Raw genomic sequence first — 27860 nt, 5'->3', positions numbered from 1 at the left:
GTTGACAGAGCCAGCTCCTGAATTGGAATGTTTCCATAGTTCATTTGCTATAATTGCCTTGTTCAAAATGGAGAGATTTGTGATTCATCAATTTCTTATCTTTATAATGCAGGTTATCCCCCTTGTCATTGCAAATACAGTCGCGATCAAAAGTTTACATACACTTGTAAAGCATATAATGTCATGGCTGTCTTGAGTTTCCAATAATTTCTTCAACTCTTTTTTTTGTTGTGATAGAGTGATTGGAGCACATACCACAGAACCACAGAATTTTCCTCCAGAAGGTCTTATCTTTGTCCATGTGATGTCAGATGAAACAAAAATTGAGCTGTTTGGCCACAATACCCAGCAATATGTTTGGAGGAGAAAAGGTGAGGCCTTTAATCCCAGGAACACCAGGCCTACCGTCAAGCATGGTGGCTGTAGTATTATGCTCTGGGCCTGTTTTGCTACCAATGGAACTGGTGCTTTAAATGGGACAATAAAAAAGGAGGATTACCTCCAAATTTTTCAGGACAACCTAAAATCATCAGCCTGGAGGTTGGGTCTTGGGCGCAGTTGGGTGTTCCAATGACCCCAAACACACGTCAAAAGGGGTAAAGGAATGGCTAAATCAGGCTAGAATTGAGGTTTTAAAATGGCCTTCCCAAAGTCTTGACTTAAACGTGTGGACAATGCTGAAGAAACAAGTCCATGTCAGAAAACCAACAAATTTAGCTGAACTGCACCAATTTTGTTAAGAGGAGTGGTCAAAAATTCAACCAGAAGCTTGTGGATGGCTACCAAAAGCGCCTTATTGCAGTGAAACTTGCCAAGGGACATGTAACCAAATATTAAAGGCCTACTGAAACCCACTACTACCGACCACGCGGTCTGATAGTTTATATATCAATGATAAAATCTTAACATTGCAACACATGCCAATACAGCCGGGTTAACTTATAAAGTGCAATTTTAAATTTCCTGCGAAACTTCCGGTTGAAAACGTCTATGTATGATGACGTATGCGCGTGACGTCAATGGTTGAAACAGAAGTATTGGGACACATTGTATCCAATACAAACAGCTCTGTTTTCATCGCAAAATTCCACAGTATTCTGGACATCTGTGTTGGGGAATCTTTTGCAATTTGTTTAATGAACAATGGAGACTGCAAAGAAGAAAGCTGTAGGTGGGATTGGTGTATTAGCGGCTGGCTGCAGCAACACAACCAGGAGGACTTTGAGGATAGCAGACGCGCTAGCCGGCGCTAGCCACCGACCGCATCGATGATTGGGTGAAGTCCTTCGTCGCGCTGTCGATCGCTGGAACGCAGGTGAGCACGGGTGTTGATGAGCAGATGAGGGCTGGCGTAGGTGGAGCGCTAATGTTTTTATCATAGCTCTGACGAGGTCCCGTAGCTAAGTTAGCTTCAATGGCGTCGTTAGCAACAGCATTGCTAGACTTCGACAGGCGGCACAGCATTAACCGTGTAGTTACAGGTCCAGTGTTTGGTTCGGTGTCTCCTGATAGTAGTATTGTTGATCTTCTGTCTATCCTTCCAGTCAGGGGCTTATTTATTGTGTTCCTATCTGCATTTAAGCACGATGCTATCACGTTAGCTCCGTAGCTAAAGTGCTTTACCGATGTATTGTCGTGGAGATAAAAGTCACTGTGAATGTCCATTTCGCGTTCTCGACTCTCATTTTCAAGAGGATATAGTATCCGAGGTGGTTTAAAATACAAATCCGTGATCCACAATAGAAAAAGGAGAAAGTGTGGAATCCATTGAGCCCTTGTACCTAAGTTACGGTCAGAGCGAAAAAAGATACGTCCTGCACTGCACTCTAGTCCTTCACTCTCACGTTCCTCATCCACAAATCTTTCATCCTGGCTCAGATTAATGGGGTAATCGTCGCTTTCTCGGTCCGAATCGCTCTCGCTGCTGGTGTAAACAATGGCGAAATGTGATGAGCCTTTCAACCTGCGACGTCACGCTACTTCCGGTACAGGCAAGGCTTTTTTTTATCAGCGACCAAAAGTTGCGAACTTTATTGTCAATGTTCTCTACTAAATCCTTTCAGCAAAAATATGGCAATATCACGAAATGATCAAGTATGACACATAGAATGGATCTGCTAGCCCTGTTTAAATAAAAAAAATTAATTTCAGTAGGCCTTTAACATTGCTGTATGTATACTTTTGACCCAGCAGAGTTGCTCACATTTTCAGTAGACTCATAATAAATTCATAAAAGAACCAAACTTCATGAATGTTTTTTGTGGCCAACAAGTATGTGCTCCAATCACTCTATCACAAAAAAATAAGAGTTGTAGAAATTATTGGAAACTCAAGACAGCCATGACATTATGTTCTTTACAAGTGTATGTAAACTTTTGATCGCGACTGTAATAAAATATCACTGCTGATCTTAACTAATTCTAAAATACTTTTGTCCAATGTTTGTTCTGTCGAAAAACATGTGCGCTTTTAGAGTTTTAAAATTATCAATGTTTTAATATTCACACACAGCTCCACCCACCTTGTCCAATTCTCTTCAAACTGGCCGGAAAATGTGTTTAAGAACGCTTAAAAACCTGAACAGTACAAAAAAACTAAAATTACAACAGAGGTGTTGTAGCTTCATACAGGCATATAACTTGTATATAAAGATATGAAATTAATGACTCACAATGTTCCTTAGTTTAGAGCAGGGGTGTCGAACTCGTTTTCATTGAGGGCCACGTTGCAGGAGGGACTATTTAGGAATATTCATTTGAAAGGATTCGCCTCATTATGTTACATAATTACATATGCGTTGGATTATTTTATCCTTTTTTACATACACTGTAAAAGAATATCTAGATTTTATGGTAAAAAAATGGCAGAATGTTTTTCCACCACTTTTTACTGTAAATGGAAAAATTGTACCAGTTTTGAAGATAAAACGTGTTACAACAAATTGTTCTTAGGGTAATTTTGTATTTGCTTTTTTAATGTGTATTTTACTTCTGTTTTAAATTTTATTTTTTAGTCTGTCTTTTGCCTTTATTTCTTTGTGGTGTACAGCCCTTTGTTCTTCAACTGTGGTTGTTTTTAAAGGGCTTTATAAATAAAGTTGGTATGGTATGGTAGTATAAGTTCTACAGTTACTGTTTTTACAGTGTAGACTGCAAAGTTTTTTGACAGTAAAATGATTGCGAACGAACTGCCAAATTTTCCCGTAAAATCAGTTGTTATTATTACAGTGTACAATCTGATGGATTTCTTGTTTTGAAATCCTAAGTTAAGTAGATAAGTAACGGTTTATTTTTGTTTAAAAAAAAAATGTTTTGAATGTATGATAATTGCTGCATTATCGGATAATAGTAGAGTTTAAAAGATATGCAATCGCATGAAGTACATGTCGATTTTTTCTGTCAGAATGGAAAGAATGAATACTAGTCTTGAGTGCCGCATATTTCCAGGCTTTTGCGGGCCGCGTAAAAGTATGTGGCGGCCCAGATCTGGCCCCCGGGCCTTGACTTTGACACCTGTGGTTTAGAGCAATAAATACAAAACAATTATATTTGCTAACTATTAATTTCATTTGCAGTTCAAATGTAGAGACTTTTTGTATTCCACCAGATTGTGCCTTTATGAAACACCAGCATTGTGACAATGTAAGTGAGGCATCATTTACCCATCACTAACTTTCACTATCGCAGACGGAGAAGCAATCACGTTACTGAAATGAAACATCTTTATTTTGACTTTGTCGATTATTTCGAAGTCTTTATATTATGAACATGCATAACAAATAAAATCTGCCGTCTTTTCCAGGTTGTAGAGCACACCAGTATATGAGCCGCACTATATAAACTTTAGAATAAAAAATATGTTTCCATACATTAGCCGCAACGGACTATAAGTCGCAGATAAATAAGTTTTGAACTGTGGTGTTTACACAGAAATATTTTGTAAATGTTTATATTAGGGGTGTAACGGTACACAACAATTTCGGTTCGTTACGTACCTCGGTTTAGAGGTCACGGTTTGGTTCATTTTCGGTACAGTAAGAAAACAACAGAATATAAATGTTTTGGTTATTTATTTACCAAATTTGTAAACAATGGCTTTATCCTTTTAACATTGGGAACACTATAATAATTCTGCCCACGTTAATCCACGTTAAACTGCCTCAAGTTGTTGCTCAGATTAAATAAAATGACAAAACTTTTCTTCTACATATAAAAAGTGCAACATTAAACAGTTTCAAGTCAACTCATCATGCTTAATTTATTACAGCATTTGGGAAGCCTGTAGTTGATTTTTATGATGTAAATGTTATAATTTTATCAACATGTGATAGCAGGGACCCTGCCATTCAAAACTAGGCTGCTGCATTACTAATGATTAATGTAACTATAGCTGAAAAAATAGTACAATAGCAATAGGAGAGACTATTCATCCCTGAACACCATGGAGTTCATGTAAGCTTTATGATGCAGTTACATTATTATATCAACTATCAGAGACAGAAACTCTTCATTTAACATAAGGTCCTTTTTTGCTGCTTCAACACAGCTCAATCAACACAGAAAAAGGTAAAGTGAAATAACAGACAGACAGGGCTTTGCTGTCCGTAACACACACACACACACCGCAAAATGAGCTAACGTTGCGCTAAAAGCGAATTAGCCTTCACCTCAAGCCAGGACTGCGAGTGAGCTGAAGCTGCCGTTTATGTTTCTAGAAGGTCAACGGGCTCATAGTGATGTTACTAGTAGTTGACTGGGAGGGGTTTATTATAATTTGGGGAGAGTCCACTGCCTGATGCTTACCTGCTAAACGCTAAGCACTGACTACATGCGCTCTGAATACGCACGGCTGTTTGGCTGTTACCGCTCTGTTTGTAACCAATCAGATGGTTGTGTGGGTGGGACAATGCTGGGTGCTGTGTAGACTACAGAGAGAGACAGGCATAAGGAAGCGGCTTAGCTTGTAAAGACTTTAGCTTAGGCGGCTACTTTATATGTTCGTGTGGAAACTCGTTCGGTACACCTCTGAACCGAAACGAACCCCCCGTACCGAAACGGCTCAATACAAATACATGTACCGTTACACCCCTAGTTTATATACATACCTTAGTTGTTTCCAAAAGGTGCCTGTACCACGGCAGTAAAACGGCTGATCAAACAAAACAGAAGCTCTCTCTTCGATCAGCTAAACAGACTCAATACTCCACGCTGACGTCTTGGTGAATTTACTGAATAATTTGTGAAACGGAAACATTACAAAAAGAATGCAATGGTGAGTTAGTAACACTAACACAGACACTCGTAAATGTGTTAGCATATCAGCTAATGCTAACAACCCTACCGTCATTACATTACGATAGCACGTACAAATATGCATGAAAACACTCTCAGGGACATAACACTTGGGACAGTTTAGTAAGTCTGAATTGTTTAAGTTATATTTTAAAACTTACAAACGTTGCTTGGTGTGATCAATTAAGAATCCATATGAGTAAAGACGCTATGGGTGACTAGAAGATGGAACGGCACTTGCACTTCGGGTTGAAAGCTCAAAGATGGAACGGCACTTGCACTTCGGGTTGAAAGCTCAAAACAGAAGGGCACTGCAGCACCTGCAGTAAGCAAACTTATCCAAAGAAGGCGCCACAGCACAAACAATAACACACTTTTTCAGTGCTTTTGGTTGTTTGCTTTGAAAACTATTCGCATTATAGCCATCTGCAGAGAAAACTCCATAAATTAGCTGCACCATTTTATAAGCCGCAGGGTCCGAAGCGTAGGGATAAAGTAGCAGCTTATAGTCCGGAATTTACAGTATTAAGAAAGTTTGTGAAATTTAACTTTGGAGAGCATTTGTGCGTGTGTTTGTGTCAAACCTCCATCCTCATGCATGTGTACACTCCAAATGTAACTGTAGAGAAGCACCACGTGCCAATGATTAGCATTAGCGATTTTGTATGGCAATTTCAATGCCTCCAAATTTAGCAATGAAAACTACAATGTTATAATCAAACAGCTGGTATGTCATAAGTACACTACTTAGAGTATAAACACTTTGTAGGACTTAACAAAAGACCAGACTGCCACATTCAACTCAATGGCAAAGACTACTCCCTGATGAATGCAGCACATTGCAGCCCATATACTAACACTTTAGAATTGAAACTACATGCCAAGTCTCCTATATACAGTCATGGTCAAAAGTTGACATACACTTGTAAAGAACATAATGTCATGGCTGTCTTGAGTTTCCAATCATTTCTACAACTCTTATTTTTTTTGTGATAGAGTGATTGGAGCACATACTTGTTGGTCACAAAAAACATTCATTAAGTTTGGTTCTTTTATGGATTTATTATGGGTCTACTGAAAATGTCACCAAATCTGCTGGGTCAAAAGTATACATACAGCAATGTTAATATTTGGTTACATGTCCCTTGGCAAGTTTCACTGCAATAAGGCACTTTTGGTAGCCATCCACAAGCTTCTGGTTGAATTTTTGACCACTCCTCTTGACAAAATTGGTGCAGTTCAGCTAAATGTGTTGGTTTTCTGACATGGACTTGTTTCTTCAGCATTGTCCAAACAGATTGATTTTGTGTTTCATCTGACCATAGAACTTTCCTCCAGAAGATCTTATCTTTGTCCATGTGATGTCAGATGAAACAAAAATTTAGCTTTTTGGCCACAATACCCAGCAATATGTTTGGAGGCGAAAAGGTGAGGCCTTTAATCCCAGGAACACCAGGCCTACCGTCAAGCATGGTGGCGGTAGTATTATGCGCTGGACCTGTTTTGCTGCCAATGGAACTGGTGCTTTACAGAGAGTAAATGGGACAATGAAAAAGGAGGATTACCTCCAAATTCTTCAGGACAACCTAAAATCATCAGCCCGGAGGTTTGGTCTTGGGCGCAGTTGGGTGTTCCAACAGGACAATGACCCCAAACACATGTCAAAAGTGGTAAAGGAATGGCTAAATCAGGCTAGAATTAAGGTTTTAGAATGGCCTTCCCAAGGTCCTGACTTAAATGTGTGGACAATGCTGAAGAAACAAGTCCATGTCAGAAAACCAACACATTTAGCTGAACTGCACCAATTTTGTCAAGAGTGGTCAAAAATTCAACCAGAAGCTTGTGGATGGCTACCAAAAGCGCCTTATTGCAGTGAAACTTGCCAAGGGACATGTAACCAAATATTAACATTGCTGTATGTATACTTTTGTCATGACGGGGGGGTCGCAGCTTACTGCGAGGTTTGTTCTCCCGGGAAGCAATCGGACTATTCGGGACAAGGCGTGAAGGTAGGAACATATTTAATTATTCAACTAACACTCAACGAAGTACAAAAAAACAGAAAACAACCCCAAGGCAAGCGTGCCTATCGTACGCGGAAGCTAAGGCAAAAACTTAGGACATGAAACTATAGACATGAAAACAACTAACCAAACTATGGCATGGAGCAACTAGCATAGCTGTGGAATCAGACATGGAACGAGCAGCATGAGCTAAGCAATGACGCCAGCACGACTGACTGGCAAAGACAGGCTTAAATAATGGTCTTCTTGATTAGAGCAAGTGCGTGTCCCAAACACCAGAGGCAGGTGAAACTAATAAGTCGTCATGGTAACTAAACAAACAAGGGAGCGCAAACAGGAACTAAAAGAGTCCAAAACTTACAAAAAATAACAAAAACATAATCCAGACCACAGATCATGACAACTTTTGACCCAGCAGATTTGCTCACATTTTCAGTAGACCCATAATAAATTCCTAAAAGAACCAAACTTCATGAATGTTTTTTTGTGACCAACAAGTATGTGCTCCAATCACTCTATCACAAAAAAATAAGAGTTGTAGAAATGATTGGAAACTCAAGACAGCCATGACATTATGTTCTTTACAAGTGTATGTCAACTTTTGACCACGACTGTAATACTTGCAAATGACACTCAAAAACAAGATACAACAACTGGTCAGCACAGTTAATATCAACTCACTGTTAAATAAATGTTAAATGAAAATTAATAAGAGTTTATTATTAAACAATTATAAATAAATAAATGATAAATGGGTTATACTTGTATAGCGCTTTTCTACCTTCGAGGTACTCAAAGCGCTTTGACACTATTTCCACATTCACCCATTCACACACACATTCACACACTGATGGCGGGAGCTGCCATGCAAGGCGCTAACCAGCAGCCATCAGGAGCAAGGGTGAAGTGTCTTGCCCAAGGACACAACGGACGTGACTAGGATGGTAGAAGGTGGGAATTGAACCCCAGTAACCAGCAACCCTCCGATTGCTGGCACGGCCACTTTACCAACTTCGCCACGCCGTCCGAATTAACATGTATTTACACATAAACACCCACAATTGGTACTGTTGAGTCCAGGTACCTTATCAGTTCTGGAAATTGTGATGTATCATGTTGTATGCTTGCATGTTCGAAATAAACTCAAACTCAAACTCAAGTTCAAATGTAAAAAGCACCCATCTCAAATGTGTTGATGCCATTTTACTAGGGGTGTAACGGTACACAAAAATACCTCGGTTTAGAGGTCACGGTTCGGTTCATTTTCGGTACAGTAAGAAAACAACAAAATATACATTTTTGGGTTATTTATTCACCAAATTTGCAAAATCTTCCACCAAAAATATTTTTCTTAGTGGAATATTTGATGTGAAGTAATGGGAACCTTGGATAGGTCAATAATTCATAATAACATTGATTTTGATTCAATATTATGTTTTGAGCAGTGACAGTTTGAAAGAAAAAAACCCAGCTTTGTTTTATTAGTCAACATTGCAACTTTTTCTAAATTACATTTAACCTTTAAGCTTGTTTATTTCACTTTTGTTATGTTTTTGTTTATTTTAATAGTATTTTTAGAATGTGCCGTGGGCCTTTAAAACATTAGCTGTGTAAATGGCCTCCGGGGCACACTTTTGACACCCCTGCTATAGATAATAAAAAATTAAATCTGATAAATCTATGGATAAAAAGCAGAGTCTGGCGACGCATGCGCGTTTATCATAACTCTCTCGCTCTCTCTGTCTCTGCCCCTCCCTCACGAATGCTGCTGCGTGCACAATTTGTTTTGTTTTTAACCCCTTCTTAACCCTGAACGTACATTGAAAATACACGCAACCCTAACTCAAAATGCCGGACATTTGAGGCATTTAAGAAACTCCGCCCTGACAGCTCCGCAAAAGAGGACATGTCCGGTGAAAAGAGGACGTATGGTCAGTCTATCATAGCCCGTTAGCTGCTAGCATGCTGTGTGATTGATTGATTGATTGATTGATTGATTGATTGATTGATTGATTGATTGAAACTTGTATTAGTAGATTGCACAGTTCAGTACATATTCCGTACAATTGACCACTAAATGGTAACACCCGAATACGTTTTTCAACTTGTTTAAGTCGGGGTCCACGTTAATCAATTCATGGTGTTGTGCCTCGGTGTGCATTGTTTACACAACGTGCGTTACGCTACTTAATATGTCCATGTGGAAACTCGTTCGATACACCTCCAAACCGAACCGGAACCCCCGTACCGAAACGGTTCAATACAAATACACGTACCGTTACACCCCTACATTTTACCCAAAAAAATTGTAAATATAAGGTTTACCACAGTGATACTTTTTGTTGCCTTTCTCCAAGTGTCTATACAGTACGTATCCCTTATCAAAGTGCCCACTCCAGTGGGGACGCGTGTGTTGGTGATGTCCTGTCTCACAGACGTCGTTTTGAGACGGCGACTGTTGCTGTTTAATAGAATGTGATTTTTCTCCACCATAATAACCTTTCTAATCTCACCCTCCCCAACGATAGGAGAGGCTGCTGTGGCTGATAGATATGATGGAGGTAGGAGTCACTTCTGGGAGATGAAGCACCAACCCACACATGCAGGCTACACAGGAGAATGTTCAATTCCCTGTGGGTTGTAGATACCTAGAGGATGAAAACATATTTCTCCCTCAAGTGGAATTTAACATTTTCTTCCATTTAAAGGATTTTTTTGCATGTTTTTTTACGCCTTTCATTTCCAAAAATGCTGAATGTTATGTACCAAATTGGACAATATAATTCAACTTACTAGACGGATGTGTTTGGGCTGAAAACAACAAAATATATACATATATATATTAGTGATTGCAAAATCTTCCTCTGGGTAACTACATACCGAGTCTCAGCATGCTTTTTTGGTTTTGCAGTGCATCTCTTCTGCTGTGTTGGTGTCTTCTCTCCTCATTTTCTATGCAGTGGAACCTCTAAGTATGAGCCATAAAATGCTACAATTGGGAAACAAAAGGAAAGGAAAATGCACCTTAAAAAGGGAACTGAAACCTGCTGGTCGAACAAGGTCATTCAACACTTGAGGGCCATCCCACCAAATCGGCGCAATTTGCTTGTTGTAACTCTTTCAAAATCAGCTTCAATGTATAACTATGTACAAAACCCAAAACCAGTGAAGTTGGCACGTTGTGTAAATGGTAAATAAAAACAGAATACAATAATTTGCAAATCCTTTTCAACCTATATTCAATTGAATAGACTGCAAAGACAAGATATTTAATGTTCAAACTGAGAAACTTAATTTTGTTTTGCAAATAATCATTAACTTACAATTTAATGGCAGCAACACATTGCAAAAAAGTTGTCACAGGGGCATTTTTACCACTGTGTTACATGGCCTTTCCTTTTAACAACACTCAGTAAACATTTGGAAACTGAGGAGACCAATTTTTTAAGCTTTTCAGGTGGAATTATTTCTCATTCTTGCTTGATGTACAGCTTAAGTTGTTCAACAGTCCGGGGTCTCCGTTGTCAGATTTTAGGCTTCATAATGAGCCACACATTTTCAATGGGAGGGTCTGGACTACAGGCAGGCCAGTCTAGTACCCACACACTTTTACTATGAAGCCACGCTGTTGTAACACGTGGCTTGGCATTGTCTTGCTGAAATAAGCAGGGGCGTCCATGATAACGTTGCTTGGATGGCAACATATGTTGCTCCAAAACCTGTATGAACCTTTCAGCATTAATGGTGCCTTCACAGATGTGTAAATTACCCATGTCTTTCTTGGGCACTAATACACCCCCATACCATCACAGATGCTGGCTATCTTCTTGTGCCTATAACAGTCCGGATGGTTATTTTCCTTTTTATTCAGGAGGACACGACATCCACAGTTTCCAAAAACAATTTGAAATGTGGACTCGTCAGACCACAGAACACTTTTCCACTTTGCATCAGTCCATCTTAGATGAGCTCGGGCCCAGCGAAGCCGGCAGCGTTTCTGGGTGTTGTTGATAAATGGCTTTGGCGTTGCATAGTAGAGTTTTAACTTGCACTTACAGATGTAGCTACCAACTGTAGTTACTGACAGTGCTTTTCTGAAGTGTTCCTGAGCCCATGTGGTGATATCCTTTACACTCTGATGTCACTTTTTGATGCAGTACCGCCTGAGGGATCGAAGGTCACGGACATTCAATGTTGGTTTTCAGCCTTGCTGTTTACGTGCAGTGATTTTTCCAGATTCTCTGAACCTCCTGATGGTATTACGGACCGGAGATGGTGAAATCTATAAATTCCTTGCAATAGCTGGTTGAGAAATGTTGTTCTTAAACAATTTGCTCACACATTTGTTGACAAAGTGGTGACCCTCGCCCCGTCCTTGTTTGTGAATGACTGAGCATTTCATGGAAGCTGCTTTTATACATAATCATGGCACCCACCTGTTCCCAATTAGCCTGTTCACCTGTGGGATGTTCCAAATTATTGTTTGATGAGCATTCCTCAACGTTCGCAGTCTTTTTTGCCACTTGTGCCAGCTTTTTTGAAACATGTTGCAGGCATCAAATTCCAAATGAGCATTTTTTTGCAAAAAATAACGTTTTCCAGTTTGAACCTTAAGTATATTTTCTTTGCAGTCTATTCAATTGAATATAAGTTGAAAAGGATTAGCAAATCATTGTATTCTGTTTTTATTTACGATTTACGCAGTGTGCCAACTTCACTGGTTTTGGGTTTTGTACAAGCGTACAGTCAGACCGAGCCAGATCGCTCTCTGAAGTTTGCAGCTTCAGTCTACTTTTGAAGCATATCCTACGTATTTTTGGCCTAAATTAAGCATTTTCAAGCATAAAAATAGCTAAATGAACTAAAGATGTCAATAGTACGGTAGTATTAGCCGGTAGAAAAATATTGTTTTTGTTACAAACTTTGGTATGGTGTTGCTTCCTTATTTGTGATCAATCCAAGCTGATTAGCATCTACCCGTGCATAGTAACAGCACTTGAACGGAATGTGACAGTGTGTCATAATGACGACGGTCAGCTGGATAATAAACAAAAAAATACAGATAGCAATATCATTAGTCCAGAATCTTAACGGTCTGTATGTACCGACCCAATTATAAACCGGTACCAAAAAATACAGGTATACGGTAGTGTTGTCTCCATAACATTATTTTTGTTCCAGTACCAAAGTGTATTTTGATACTTTTCTAAATAAAGGGGGCTACAAAAAATTGCATTATTGGCTTTGTTTTAACAAAAAATCTTACGGTACATTAAACATATGTTTCTTATTACCAGTTTGTCTTTGAAAAAAATAGTGAACATACTATACAACTTGTCTTTTATTAGTAAGTAAGCAAACAAAGGCTCCTAATTTAGCTGCTGGCATGTGCAGTAACATATTGTGTCATTTTCCATTCTATTATTTTGTCAACATTATTAAGGACAATTAGTAGAAAATGAATTATTAATCTACTTACTTATCTGATTATTTTCTCTTTTAACATGTTCTATCTACACTTCTGTTAAAATGTAATAATCACTTATTCTTCTGTTGTTTGATACTTTACATTAGTTTTGGATGATACCACAAATTTGGGTATCTATCCGTTACCAAGTAGTTACAGGGTCATACATTGGTCATATTCAAAGTCCTCATGTGTCCAGGGACATATTTCCTGACTTTATAAACATAATATAATTTTTTTTTTTTAAAAACGAAAAAAGATATGATGCTAAAAAATGTCGATGTAATCATAGTAGTATTGACTAGATACGCTATTATACTTGGTATCATTACAGTAGATGTCAGGTGTAGATCCACCAATCGCGTTTCTTTACATTGTGACGCCGGTGAGCTACGGTGTGTAGTGAAGCATGTTTAGCTATTCCTCGTCCTGCAGGGATGATACTTGTAAGAAACGTACTTTATTTGTCGCCATGGAGGCGAGGATTAGTGATTTAGAAGTAGCTAAAACACTCCAGACTGCGGATGGACCGTACAACCCTAGTATATGGTATACATCCCTAATGAAATCACAGATCGTTTAGTCCTCAGGTGGTCTCAGGCAAACAGTTTGACCTTTTCTAAATGTTGCCTTTCTCTGCTTTATCGCACATCAAAGCATGTGTGTATTTATTTTACACAAATAGCAACAACTTGGTGAAACGGCCCTTCAAGCAAATCTTTTTAAGGCTTAGCAAGCTCAGTGAGCATCTCAAACATCAATAGTTGGAATTAACTCGTTAACCTATTACTGAACTTTCTGGGCTAAAACTTGGAATTTAAATAGAGCAAATGTTGGCTGAGTTACGACAGCCTCTGTTTAACCTGGGGATGTTTATGCTCAAGAAAATAAATGCATGTACACAAGAGATACATCGAGCTATCGCATGCATTGAAGCTTTAATAACGCATAACTTAACACAAACCAATCAATTCATGGTTGTATTTATTTGCAAATGAGTTTAAATTAATTTTTTTATAATTTTTCGGACTCACCAGGATTTTGCGATGTTTTGATAGCTCCAATTATTGCAAATTTAAACCAATCCCCGCAAATTATGCTTGGCCAATGCAATTTTGTCCAATCCCCGGCAACATTTTGGCCAACCGTTGTCATTTCCCCAATGAAATGTGTGCCTGGGCAGCACTCAAACTAAATTACTGATCAAACATGCATCGCCCACCCACGTCCTCATTTCCCTGTTTACATTGACCTTTTGGAGAGGATTGGTGGACTTGTATTTATCGCACAATGGAGAAGAAAGAAAAGACCAACCTTGTGTGCTTAATGGATGACATTTAGATGTTAATTGGCTGTCCAGCTTTGCACAAGTAAACACTCTGCAGGACTGCTTGTATCGGAGTTTATATCAGGTTATTCACGCAGGCTATAATTCAGTAATTCTTTTTTACTGATATCAGACTGATATACATTATTAATATTGGCTCGGAACACCCCTAACAAATACTTAATCTGACCACAGTCTAGGGTTGTACGGTATACCGGTATTAGTATAGTACCGCGATACTAATTAATCATTTTCAGTAAAATACCGTCTCCGAAGTCACGTCGTGACATTGCTGGTTTACGAGCAAAAGAGCATGTTCGGCAGCACACAATCACATAATACTTACAAGCAGGCACAGTGTGTAGACAGAAAAGGGAGAACGGACGCATTTTGGCTTAAAAACTAACGATAAAGGTGAAGTTATAACACTGAGATGCCCTCAGGAAGAGGTGCTTTAAGACATCTAGCTAGCGGCTAACGTCCATCCGCCGTCGGCAGTGTTTTAGCTACTTGTAAATCACTAATCCTCGCCGCCATGGCGACAAATAAAGTAAGTTTCTTACAAGTATCATCCCTGCAGGACGAGGAATAGCTAAACATGCTTCACTACACAGCGTAGCTCACCGGCATCAAAATGTAAACAAACGCCATTGGTGGATCTACACCTAACATCCACTGTAATGATACCAAGTACAGGCATGTATCTAGTTGATACTACTATGATTACGTAGATATTTTTGACATCACAACATCTTTTTTAGTTTTTTAAAAATGTATATTATGTTTACAAACTCAGGAAATATGTCACTGGACACATGAGGACTTTGAATATGACCAATGTATAATCCTGTAACTACTTGGTATCGGATTGATACCCAAATTTGTAGTATCATCCAAAACTAATGTAAAGTATCAAACAACAAAAGAATAAGTGATTATTACATTTTAACAGAAGTGTAGATAGAACATGTTAAAAGAGAAAGTAAGCAGATATTAACAGTAAATGAACAAGTAGATTAATAATTCATTTTCTACCACTTGTTGAATGATAAATGACACAATATGTTACTGCATATGTCAGCAAACTAGTTAGGAGCCTTTGTTTGTTTACTTACTACTAAAGACAAGTTGTCTAGTATGTTCACTATTTTATTTAAGGACTTAACTGCAATAGGAAACACATGTTTAATGTACCCTAAAATATTTTGTTAATATAAAGCCAATAATGCAATTTTTTTGTGGTAAAAGTACCGAAAAGTACTGAAATAATTGTAGTACCGGTACCAAAATATTGGTATCGTTACAACACTACCACAGTCACATTTACAAAGAGCACTTACAACGTGTAAAATCACAAGCTGATGTAATGTTACTGAAAACAAATAAGCCTCAAAAGATCACAACTTTTGCGTAACTTATTGAAACAGCCGCCTCAAATCGGAGAAACAATCACAAAAAAAGTGTGTTAATTCCTTTACGCACTGGTTAAGTTAAAGTTGAAGTACCAATGATTGTCACACACACACTAGGTGTGGCGAAATTATTCTCTGCATTTGACCCATCACCCTTGATCACCCCCTGGGAGGTGAGGGGAGCAGTTATTGGTAGTATTATGATAGTTATTAATCATAAGAGATTACTTAAAACATGATTTATACATTTCTAATAAAGGTTTGACTAGAATAAATTACTTACATTTCTATGGGGGAAAAGGGTTTTAGAATTTGAACAAATGAGGTGGACCAGCATCCTGAAACTTACTGCGTCTGACTTTGGAGGTTGCACCGCACACTGATTTGAACATGGCTGGCTCGAAGCTCTTCTAATCCTAAACAATATTTTGTCTCTGCGCCTATTTTGGTCCTAAACATGACGTATTTATTATCATTAGACTCCTTAAGTGCCCCCCACCTTTCCCCAGATACAAACATTCTGTATGTTTACATGCACAAAAAAATCATTATTGACTTCATTTGGTTGAAACTAGCTTTTTAAAACACATGTCAAAACCTTTATAAGGTTGGATTGGCATGTCTAGATGATGTTACTGGTTTTACCCCAGATTGCCATGTGGTGGTGGTGGCGTGGTCAATATGACGTCAACTTTTAATTTGCATTATCGGCACTGATTCTTTTTTTTTTTTTTTTAAAGGCTAAAATAAATTATATATACAGTACAGGCCAAAAGTTTGGACACACCTTCTCATTCAATGTGTTTTCTTTATTTTCATGACTATTTACATTGTAGATTGTCACTTAAGGCATCAAAACTATGAATGAACACATGTGGAGTTATGTACTTAACAAAAAAAGGTGAAATTACTGAAAACATGGTTTATATTCTAGTTTCTTCAAAATAGCCACCCTTTGCTCTGATTACTTGATGCCAAAGGTGTGCAAAGCAATAATCAGAGCAAAAGGTGGCCAATTTGAAGAAACTAGAATATAAAACATGTTTTTTAGTTATATCACCTTTTTTTGTTAAGTACATAACTCCACATGTGCTCATTCATAGTTGTGATGCCTTCAGTGACAATCTACAACAGTGGTTCTTAACCTTGTTGGAGGTACCGAACCCCACCAGTTTCATATGCACATTCACCGAACCCTTCTTTAGTGAAAAATAAAATGTTTTTTTTTCCAAATTCAAGACAAAGTTATCTTTTTTTGGTAACACTTTGGTATGTGTATGTGTGTAAGTAACAAAAACTTAATTTAGCGTTATTTGGACACTAGGGGAACATATTCTAAGTAATAAAGACTTAATTTAGAGTTATTTGGTTAGGGTTAGAGGGTTAGGGTTTATAATAAGGCCATGCCGAATAAGGCATTAATAAGTACTTAATAATAACTAGTTAAGAGCCAATATGTTACTAATTTGCATGTTAATAAGCAAGTAATTAATGATGAATATGTTCCCCATACTAAAGTGTTACCATGTTGTTTTACTGGTGCATAAAATGAACCGTGCATGAACATCACCTTGTTCAAACAACAAAACCAACACAGTGCATAAACTCACAACAAATTACACACCTGCAAGTCAGTCAGCTGTTGCCGTATCCGTAATACGCCAATAGGGAGAAGTTTGTATTTACACGATGAGTCGGGTGTGTTTTGACCTCCGCCGAACCCCTGAGGCCGACTCACCGAACCCCAAGGGTTCGATCGAACCCAGGTTAAAAACCATCCATCCATCCATTTTCTACCACTTATTCCCTTCGGGGTCGCGGGGGGCGCTGGAGCCTATCTCAGCTACTATCGGGCGGAAGGCGGGGTACACCCTGGACAAGTCACCACCTCATCGCAGGGCCAACACAGATAGACAGACAACATTCACACACTAGGGTCAATTTAGTGTTGCCAATCAACCTATCCCCAGGTGCATGTCTTTGGAGGTGGGAGGAAGCCGGAGTACCCGGAGGGAACCCACGCAGTCACGGGGAGAACATGCAAACTCCACACAGAAAGATCCCAAGGCCGGGATTGAACTCACGACTACTCAGGACCTTCGTATTGTGAGGCAGACGCACTAACCCCTCTGCCACTGTGCTGCCCTGGTTAAGAACCACTGATCTACAATGTAAATAGTCATGAAAATTAAAAAAACGCATTGAATGAGAAGGTGTGTCCAAACGTTTGGCCTGTACTGTAAATACATACAACAAATCTGTGTTAGTTGTAATTAGTAGAGATGTCCGAAAATATCGGACTGCCGATATTATCGGCCGATAAATGCTTTAAAATGTAATATCGGAAATTATCGGTTTCGGTTTCAAAAACTAAAATGTATGACTTTTTTAAACGCCGCTGTACGGAGTGGTACACGGACGTAGGGAGAAGTACAGAGCACCAATAAACCTTAAAGGCACTGCCTTTGCGTGCCGGCCCAATCACATAATATCTACGACTTTTCACACACACAAGTGAATGCAAATCATACTTGGTCAACAGCCATATAGGTCACACTGAGGGTGGCCGTATAAACAACTTTAACACTGTTACAAATATGCGCCACACTGTGAACCCACACCAAACAAGAATGACAAACACATTTCGGGAGAACATCCGCACCGTAACACAACATAAACACAACAAAACAAATACCCAGAACCCCTTGCAGCACTAACTCTTCCGGGACCCCACACACACACCTCAACCCCGCCCCCTCTCAGGGAGAGCATGTTCCAAATTCCAAGCTGCTGTTTTGAGGCATGTTAAAAAAAAATAATGCACTTTGTGACTTCAATAATAAATATGGCAGTGCCATGTTGGCATTTTTTTCCATAACTTGAGTTGATTTATTTTGGAAAACCTTGTTACATTGTTTAATGCGTCCAGCGGGGCATCACAACAAAATTAGGCATAATAATGTGTTAATTCCACGACTGTATATATCGGTATCGGTTGATATCGGAATCGGTAATTAAGAGTCGGACAATATCGGAATATCGGCAAAAAATCCATTATCGGACATCTCTAGTTATAAAACAAGAGTCAAAGTCTATCCTTTTTTATATGCTGGCACATTTAAATTTAAAAGATTGCAAACCAAATATTACATCATTTTCCCATGAAACCCTAATCTGGCTGTGAGCAGGCTATTGTATGAACACATTTTGATGTAAAGTACACAAATTATACTAGTATTATTTATATTAGGGGTAATCAGAGTCACACAACTCTTCTAAAGTTTTACTTATTGCACTGACTCGCTTTTCACACGGGGTGCAGGGCTACTTTATCTCCGGTCCCTCCGCCTGTTTTGCCCACATCCATCTTCTTATTCACCTTCTTCCTGATGTCCGAACATTTATTTTTTATTTCAACCTGTGTGCGCTTGTCGGAGCTTGCAGCATGGCAGGTTACAATGTCAACCCTCTTTCGTTCGCTCCAACCAACAAGAAAGACGCACCTCTTACTGACTCCTAATGAACTCTAATTGCGTGTGTAATGCATATTTATAAGTAGGCAATTAAATCCGGGTTGATTGGGGTGTAACAAAGAAATGTGCTTGGATTAGTGTGTGTGTGTGTGTGTGTGTGTGTGTGTGTGTGTGTGTGTGTGTGTGTGTGTGTGTGTGTGTGTGTGTGTGTGTGTGTGTGTGTGTGTGTGTGTGTGTGTGTGTGTGTGTGTGTGTGCGCGTGTGCGCGTGCGCGCGTGCGTGCGTGCGTGCGTGCGTGCGTGCGTGCGTGCGTGTGTTCTGGCAATGCTTACTTAATGGGGACACTGCTCTGTTTACACCAGGGGTGTCCAAACTTTTTCCACTTAGGGCCACACACTGAAAAATCAAAGCACGCGGGGGCCATTTTGATATTTTTTCATTTTCAAAACCAATACAATATACACTTTTTTTCTTTTTTTTTTTTACCTTAGGGGCTCCCGCAAGTTAGGTCCTAGGGACGCAGAAGGGTTTCAGTCTTAAAACGGGTTTAAAACAAGTTATATATTTTTTTTTTTACTAAACGCTTGAATCTCTAATTCAACTTCAGGTGAAAACACACACATATATATACATATATATACTGTATATATACATTTACTTATATATGTAAATATATATATATATATATATATATATATATATATATATATATATATATATATATATATATATATATATATATATATATATATATATATATATATATATATATATATATATATATGTGTGTGTGTGTGTATAATTTTTTTACATTTCATGAGCTTTTTGTCAAAACCTTATTTTTGGGGACAAAAATACAAAATATACAATATTTTTCCCAAAAAGATTTTCAAAGTGGAATATTTGATGTGAAGTAATTGGATCCCTAACTAGGTCAGTAATTAATAGCAACATTGATTTGAATTTATTATTATTATTTTTATTTTTTTTAGCAAAGAAAGGTGTTTTTTAATTCCACTAAAATTCTTAGGGATCCAAAAGTGCCCCACTCATGTTTACATTCAACGCTTAAATCTCTCTATCAGCTTCAGATAATATATAGTCTAATTAGCTTAGTATGTTTATAATAACAATTTATATAATAATTAATAAATATATATTTATTTTTTTTTCATGTTTCGTATGTCCTTTTTGTCCTTAAATCGGTCAATTATTCATAGCAACATTGATTTTGATTCATTGTTATTTTGTGAGAAATTGTAAAACAAATTGTGTTATTAGAGTCAACATTGCGTTTCACCTATTTGCTCTTTTATTCCACTTTTTAATATTTTTTTAAACATTTTCTTAGTATTTTTAGAATGATGTGCCGCGGGCCGGTAAAACATTAGCTGCGGGCAGCAAATGGCCCCCGGGCCACACTTTGGACACCCCTGGTTTACACAGTCACCTTTAGGGGACCTCTGACGGTATGGGGACAAAAAAACAGGTCTCCTAAAGGGAAACTTTTTTAAATGATAGATCCATTCTGAAGATGTGGTTTAAGGTAAGATAAGATAATCCTTTATTGATCCCACAACAGGGAAATGTGGGTTACTTTGTTTACGTGTTTCAAATATTGGTAAAAGAGAAAATAAATTTTCTTGAAAGGTGAAACATTTGTTATCCTGGCATTAATAGTACTGTGATTCTGTATGGTATCCATCCTTGGTTAAAACTAATATATTTTTGCAAAAACAAAATCTGGTTTGGTGTTCCTTAGGATGACATTTTCATACAGCATGATTATAAAACATTATTACCTTAGAGTATGATTCACATTCAGAATTGTCCATCCTTCTATATATGGTAGTTGGAGTTGCAGACAACTTCATTACTGCTAAATAGCAGTTTTCAGTAATGTCACAGAAGATGCAGGATCTGTATTCTGAGGATCATTTCATATTTAATTTGAACTTTTTTTTTTTTTTTTAAATGGTCCTCAGTAGTCACGTACAAATTTGTGTGAATTATGCAAAATTATTTAAATTTGGTCCCCATGAACCATATTAACTCTTTTTCCCCAGGGTCCCCATTCCAAATGATAACCAGTATGCGTGTGTGTGTGTGTGTGTGTGTGCGTGTGCGTGTGCGTGTGCGTGCGTGCGTGCGTGCGTGCGTGCGTGCACTTTAATGCTTTTTATTTTTTCTTGCCTACGCTGTTTTCTGGATTTGAACATACACTACCGTTGAAAAGTTTGGGGTCACCCAAACAATTTTGTGGAATAGCCTTCATTTCTAAGAACAAGAATAGACTGTCGAGTTTCAGATGAAAGTTCTCTTTTTCTGGCCATTTTGAGCGTTTAATTGACCCCACAAATGTGATGCTCCAGAAACTCAATCTGCTCAAAGGAAGGTCAGTTTTGTAGCTTCTGTAACGAGCTAAACTGTTTTCAGATGTGTGAACATGATTGCACAAGGGTTTTCTAATCATCAATTAGCCTTCTGAGCCAATGAGCAAACACATTGTACCATTAGAACACTGGAGTGATAGTTGCTGGAAATGGGCCTCTATACACCTATGTAGATATTGCACCAAAAACCAGACATTTGCAGCTAGAATAGTCATTTACCACATTAGCAATGTATAGGGTGTATTTCTTTAAAGTTAAGACTAGTTTAAAGTTATCTTCATTGAAAAGTACAGTGCTTTTCCTTCAAAAATAAGGACATTTCAATGTGACCCCAAACTTTTGAACGGTAGTGTATACCAATTTTAAGTAAGAAAATCATGCAACTCTTAATACATGAGGGCCCTGGTCTTGAGTGTGTGTGTGCGTGCATGTCTAGTGTGTGTGTTTTAGTTCTTTGACCCTTGGGTGACTGCTGCCACTGCTGCGTACAGCAGATTAGAAAGCTTGGCCTAATTTGAAAAATTATCAAGCACATGCAAACACAAATACTGGAAAATAGGACACTGTTTGCAGCTTGAGAACTTCATATAACATTGAAGGCATTTCAGCACTGCGTGAATTAAGTCAATAATTGCTTGCTCGTTTTTCGATGGGTAGAAACAGGCTGGGCAATGTTTGGGACTGCTTAGCCTGATTGTTGTTTGCATTCTGTGTGTAAGTTAAATGGAGCGACACAAGATGCCATTAAAACAACATCATGTGGCTTGTTAAAGGCCTACTGAAACCCACTACTACCGACCACGCAGTCTGATAGTTTATATATCAATGATGAAATCTTAACATTGCAACACATGCCAATACGGCCGGGTTAACTTATAAAGTGACATTTTAAATTTCCCACTAAACTTCCGGTTGAAAAACTCCTTTGGATGTGACGTATGCGCGTGACGTCACGACGGCAACGGAAGTATTTGTACCCAAAGTGTCACCATACAAAAAGCTCTGTTTTCATCGCAAAATTCCACAGTATTCTGGACATCTGTGTTGGTGAATCTTTTGCAATTTGTTTAATGGACAATGGAGACTGCAAAAAAGAAAGTTGTAGGTGGGATCGGTGTATTAGCTGCGGACTACAGCAACACAACCAGGAAGACAGAGATGGATAGCAGACGCGTTAGCCACCGAACTCACCTTAACTTCCTCCGTCTCGCCGACCGCATCTGTGATCGGGTGAGGTCCTTCGTCGCACCGTCGATCGCTGGAACGCAGGTGAGCGCGGGTGTTGATGAGCAGATGAGGGCTGGCTGGCGTAGGAGGATAGCTAATGTTTTTAGCATAGCTCTGTGAGGTCCGGTTGATAAGTTAGCTTCAATGGCGTCGTTAGCAACACAGCATTGTTAAGCTTCGCCAAGCTGGAAATTATTAACCGTGTAGTTACATGTCCAGGGTTTAATAGTATTGTTGATCTTCTGTCTATCCTTCCAGTCAGGGATTTATTTATTTTGTTTCTATCTGCATTGGAGCCAGATGCTATCACGTTAGCTCAGTAGCTAAAGAGCTTCGCTGATGTATTGTCGTGGAGATAAAAGTCTCTGTGAATGTCCATTTCACGTTCTCGACTCTCATTTTCAAGAGGATATAGTATCCGAGGTGGTTTAAAATACAAATCCGTGATCCACAATAGAAAAAGGAGAGTGTGTGGAATCCAATGAGACCTTGTACCTATGTTACGGTCAGAGCGAAAAAAGATACACACTGCACTGCCTCTCTAGTTCTTCACTCTAACGTTCCTCATCCACAAATCTTTCATCCTCGCTCAAATTAATGGGGTAATCGTCGCTTTCTCGGTCCGAATCTCTCTCGCTCCATTGTAAACAATGGGGAATTGTGAGGAATTCTACCTCCTGTGACGTCACGCTACTTCCGGTATAGGCAAGGCTTTTTTTTATCAGCGACCAAAAGTTGCGAACTTTATCGTCGTTGTTCTATACTAAATCCTTTCAGCAAAAATATGGCAATATCGCGAAATGATCAAGTATGACACATAGAATGGATCTGCTATCCCCGTTTAAATAAAAAAAATTCATTTCAGTAGGCCTTTAAATAGGGCTGGGAATCTCACAATGTTAGGTTTTCGATAACAATAACATCTCAATATATCGATGCTACAAAAACAAAGTAAACTATACATTACTACAATTACATTATGTATCTTTGACACTCATTTTGAATATTGTAGCACCTTTGTTTCTCATTCTGTGACTCCTGCAAGGAGTAAAATGAAGGTTCCTTACTGGATGCTGTAGTGTGCTTGTAGTGTTGTCCCGATACCAATATTTTGGTACCGGTACCAAAATTATTTAGATACTTATCGGTACTTTTCGATACTTTTCTAAATAAAGGGGACCACAAAAAATTGCATTATTTGCTTTATTTTAACAAAAAATCTTACAGTACATCAAACATATGTTTCTTATTATTGCAAGTTTGTCCTTAAAAAAAATAGTGAAAATACAAGATAACTTGTCTTTTAGTAGTAAGTAAGCAAACAAAGGCTCCTAATTTAGTCTGCTGACATATGCAGTAACATATTGTGTCATTTTCCATTCTATTATTTTGTCAAAATTATTAAGGACAAGCGGTAGAAAATGAATTATTAATCTACTTGTTCATTTACTGTTAATATCTGCGTACTTTCTCTTTTAACATGTTCTATTTACACTTCTGTTAAAATGTAATAATCACCTATTCTTCTGTTGTTTTGATACTTCACATAAATTTTGGATTAAGCACAAACTTGGGTATCAATCCGATACCAAGTCGTTACAGGATCATACATTGGTCATATTCAAAGTCCTCATGTGTCCACGGACATATTTCCTGAGTTTATAAACATAATATAAATTTAAGAAAAACGAAAAAAGATGTTATGATGCCAAAAAATATTGACGTAATCATAGTAGTATCGACGAGATACGGTCCTGTGCTTGGTATCATTACAGTGGATGTCAGGTGTACATCCACCAATGGCGTTTGTTTACATTGTGATGCCGGTGAGCTACGGTGTGTAGTGAAGCGTGTTTAGCTATTCCTCGTCCTGCAGGGATGATACTTGTAAGAAACTTACTTTATTCGACGCCATGGAGGCGAGGATTAGTGATTTAGAAGTAGCTACAACAAAACTGCCATTTTTTGGCCCATACCATTTAAAATGTGCTCGGATGGAGGGACTAAAATTACTGCATGTTCAAAACTCATTTATTATCTCCAAGTTTCCTTATGTCTTTGGCCAAAGTCACGCGTACATTTGCAACCAATGCTATGTTCAATAATGTCGCCAACCGCCCGAGGCAATGTGAGTAAGCCAATCCGAGGCATGTCGACTTGAAGGGGTTAGAATGTAGAACACGTCTCCTGCCAATGCTGAGTGCAGGTTACTGCAATCAGACACACAAATAGGCACTGGCTGTTTACACGTTGCATGGAGACTATGAATGGTTCTTGTGCCAAGCAATTTGTGTGTAAGTTCATGGAAAGCAACATTAAGTCATTAATTAAAATTGATGAGGCTTCAGATTTGCTTTGATGGCAGAGTTTAATGAAGGCCAACTCAGCTCAGTCTCTTACTCACAGATCAAATGACTTCTTGTCACCCTGCAGGTGTGACAAAGATACCAGATTCTATATTGATTCTACTATCATCCTATTCTAATTATTATTCTGACCTATTCTTCTTGCACCTTCTCCCACACTTTTGATCCGATTCAAACCATTCCACTTCCAAAATCCATCCAACGAAACGTTCATCTTATTCATGGTACCATTTTTTGTTGTCCAAATGTTCCCATATTTCAAGCAAATGCACTTTTTCCCAGAGACATTTTCTTATTCAAAATTAATGAGATATATCTCAAACAAATCAAAACATTCCACCATTGACACATTCAGGGTTCGTACGGGTGCTTAAAGGCCTACTGAAACCCACTACTACCGACCACGCAGTCTGATAGTTTATATATCAATGATGAAATCTTAACATTGCAACACATGCCAATACGGCCGGGTTAACTTATATAGTGCAATTTTAAATTTCCCGGTAAACTTCCGCTTGAAAACGTCTATGTATGATGACATTTGCGCGTGACGTCAATGGTTGAACCGGAAGTATTTGGACACATTGTATCACAATACAAACAGCTCTGTTTTCATCGCAAAATTCCACAGTATTCTGGACATCTGTGTTGGTGAATCTTTTGCAATTTGTTTAATGAACAATGAAGACTGCAAAGAAGAAAGTTGTAGGTGGGTTCGGTGTATTAGCGGCCGGCTGCAGCAACACAACCAGGAGGACTTTGAGTTGGATAGCAGATGCGCTATCCGACGCTAGCCACCGACCGCATCGATGATCGGGTGAAGTCATTCGTTGCGCCGTCGATCGCTGGAACGCAGGTGAGCACGGGTGTTGATGAGCAGATGAGGGCTGGCTGGCGTAGGTGGAGCGCTAATGTTTTTATCATAGCTCTGACGAGTTCCCGTAGCTAAGTTAGCTTCAATGGGGTCGTTACCAACAGCATTGCTAGGCTTCGACAGGCGGCACAGCATTAACCGTGTAATTACAGGTCCAGTGTTTGGTTCGGTGTCTCCTGATAGTAGTATTGTTGATCTTCTGTCTATCCTTCCAGTCAGGGGCTTATTTCTTTTTTTTCTATCTGCATTTAAGCACGATGCTATCACGTTAGCTCCATAGCTAAAGTGCTTCGCCGATGTATTGTCGTGGAGATAAAAGTCACTGTGAATGTCCATTTCGCGTTCTCAACTCTCATTTTCAAGAGGATATTTTATCCGAGGTGGTTTAAAATACAAATCCGTGATCCACAATAGAAAAAGGAGAGTGTGTGGAATCCAATGAGACCTTGTACCTATGTTACGGTCAGAGCGAAAAAAGATACACTCTGCACTGCCTCTCTAGTTCTTCACTCTAACGTTCCTCATCCACGAATCTTTCATCCTCACTCAAATTAATGGGGTAATCGTCGCTTTCTCGGTCCGAATCGCTCTCGCTGCTGGTGTAAACAATGGGGAAATGTGAGGAGTCCTTCAACCTGCGACGTCACGCTACTTCCGGTACAGGCAAGGCTTTTTTTATCAGCGACCAAAAGTTGCGAACTTTATCGTCGTTGTTCTCTACTAAATCCTTTCAGCAAAAATATGGCAATATCGCGAAATGATCAAGTATGACACATAGAATGGATCTGCTATCCCCGTTTAAATAAGAAAATCTCATTTCAGTAGGCCTTTAAAGACCTTGAAAATGCTTGGATTTTAATGTTGTGTTTTCAAGTTTTGAAAAATGCTTGAAGTTTGGGTGAAGTGCTTGGAAATGTTCATCATATATCTTGGCAGCCTGACTCAATAGGCTAATTATAAAATGGAAAAAAATAAAATAAGTTTCCTTAAAAATGAAAGCTACACGCTTGATCTGTTGGCTTTGCACGAGCCCTCACATTAGGTTGTTGTCATGCCAGAGCCGTATATACGGCTCTGTGTCGCCCCCAAGAGGACAGTGGTGCATCGGTTGTCGGGAGGTTGTCCTTTTAATGAACATTGGATGGAAAATGACAAATACAAATACTAACCTTTGTCTGACTACCTCAGTTAAAGCAAACAAGTTACATTTTGTCGTTTTGGTTAATTGCATTAAAATAGTTACATTATTGGGCTTGTTTGTACCGTAAAGGTCATGTAATGTATAATTTGTAACCTTTTTCACAATTTAGAGCTGAGTTAATATGAATAATTTTGTAGTTTTTACACAACGTGGTTGTAGAGATGTCCGATAATGGCTTTTTTGCCGATATCCGATATTCCGATATTGTCCAACTCTTAATTACCGATTCCGATATCCGGCAAGTCTGTTCTCAGCCCAGTTGTTTATACCAATGCCAAAAACATACGTGTTGTGACCTCTGACCCCTCATCACTACGGTAATTCTATTGATGGTGGCTCCAATCAGATGTTGCTCATGTGCTTTTCGATGGAATAACCCCCTCCAGAGTTCTGGGACCTGGATTATATTTAAATCGGGCACAATGTTATAGGAGGGTTGCATATGACGTTCTTCGCAGCTTATTAACACGATGGTCAAGCAGCTTGAGCGTAGCATTAACTTCTAAAGGCCTTAGTGGCCACATGCGTGGACAGCACCTTTTAGCTCTTATTTCCAAAATTTTGTCCACTAATGAACTGGGGTCTTTTGTCGACATATGGACACTTATACTGATATCTGGTGGTGTCAGAAGAGTATAACATACAATGGAATTTGGAAAATAAAAGTGTAAAAATAAAAATTAGCATGTCACTACACATGAAGTACACGTTTGTGTACTTATGGACTAAGTACATCATATCAAAAGATGATTTTTAGTTTTTATTCTAATTAGGGTCCAATAAGCCCAAATAGCAAAGAGAAATA

General features: G+C 38.6%; 1 protein-coding gene across 6 annotated transcripts in view; it reads left to right on the top strand.

Moving 5' to 3' along the window:
* whrna (whirlin a) overlaps positions 1-27860 on the top strand; it is a 308126-nt gene that overhangs the window by 243063 nt on the left and 37203 nt on the right. For 3 of the 6 annotated variants that reach the window (XM_062031552.1, XM_062031554.1, XM_062031550.1), the window contains exon 8: positions 9844-9876. The exons of the other annotated variants lie outside the window; for them this stretch is intronic. In XM_062031552.1, the coding sequence (XP_061887536.1) occupies positions 9844-9876 (33 nt within the window). The remainder of the gene's footprint in view (positions 1-9843; positions 9877-27860) is intronic. 6 annotated transcript variants of the gene reach the window in all.

The sequence above is a fragment of the Entelurus aequoreus genome, linkage group LG21 (assembly GCF_033978785.1).
Source record: "Entelurus aequoreus isolate RoL-2023_Sb linkage group LG21, RoL_Eaeq_v1.1, whole genome shotgun sequence".
Taxonomy (NCBI): domain Eukaryota; kingdom Metazoa; phylum Chordata; class Actinopteri; order Syngnathiformes; family Syngnathidae; genus Entelurus; species Entelurus aequoreus.
The sequence above is the reverse complement of the archived record's forward strand: the minus strand, read 5'-3'. Positions and strand labels throughout refer to the sequence as shown.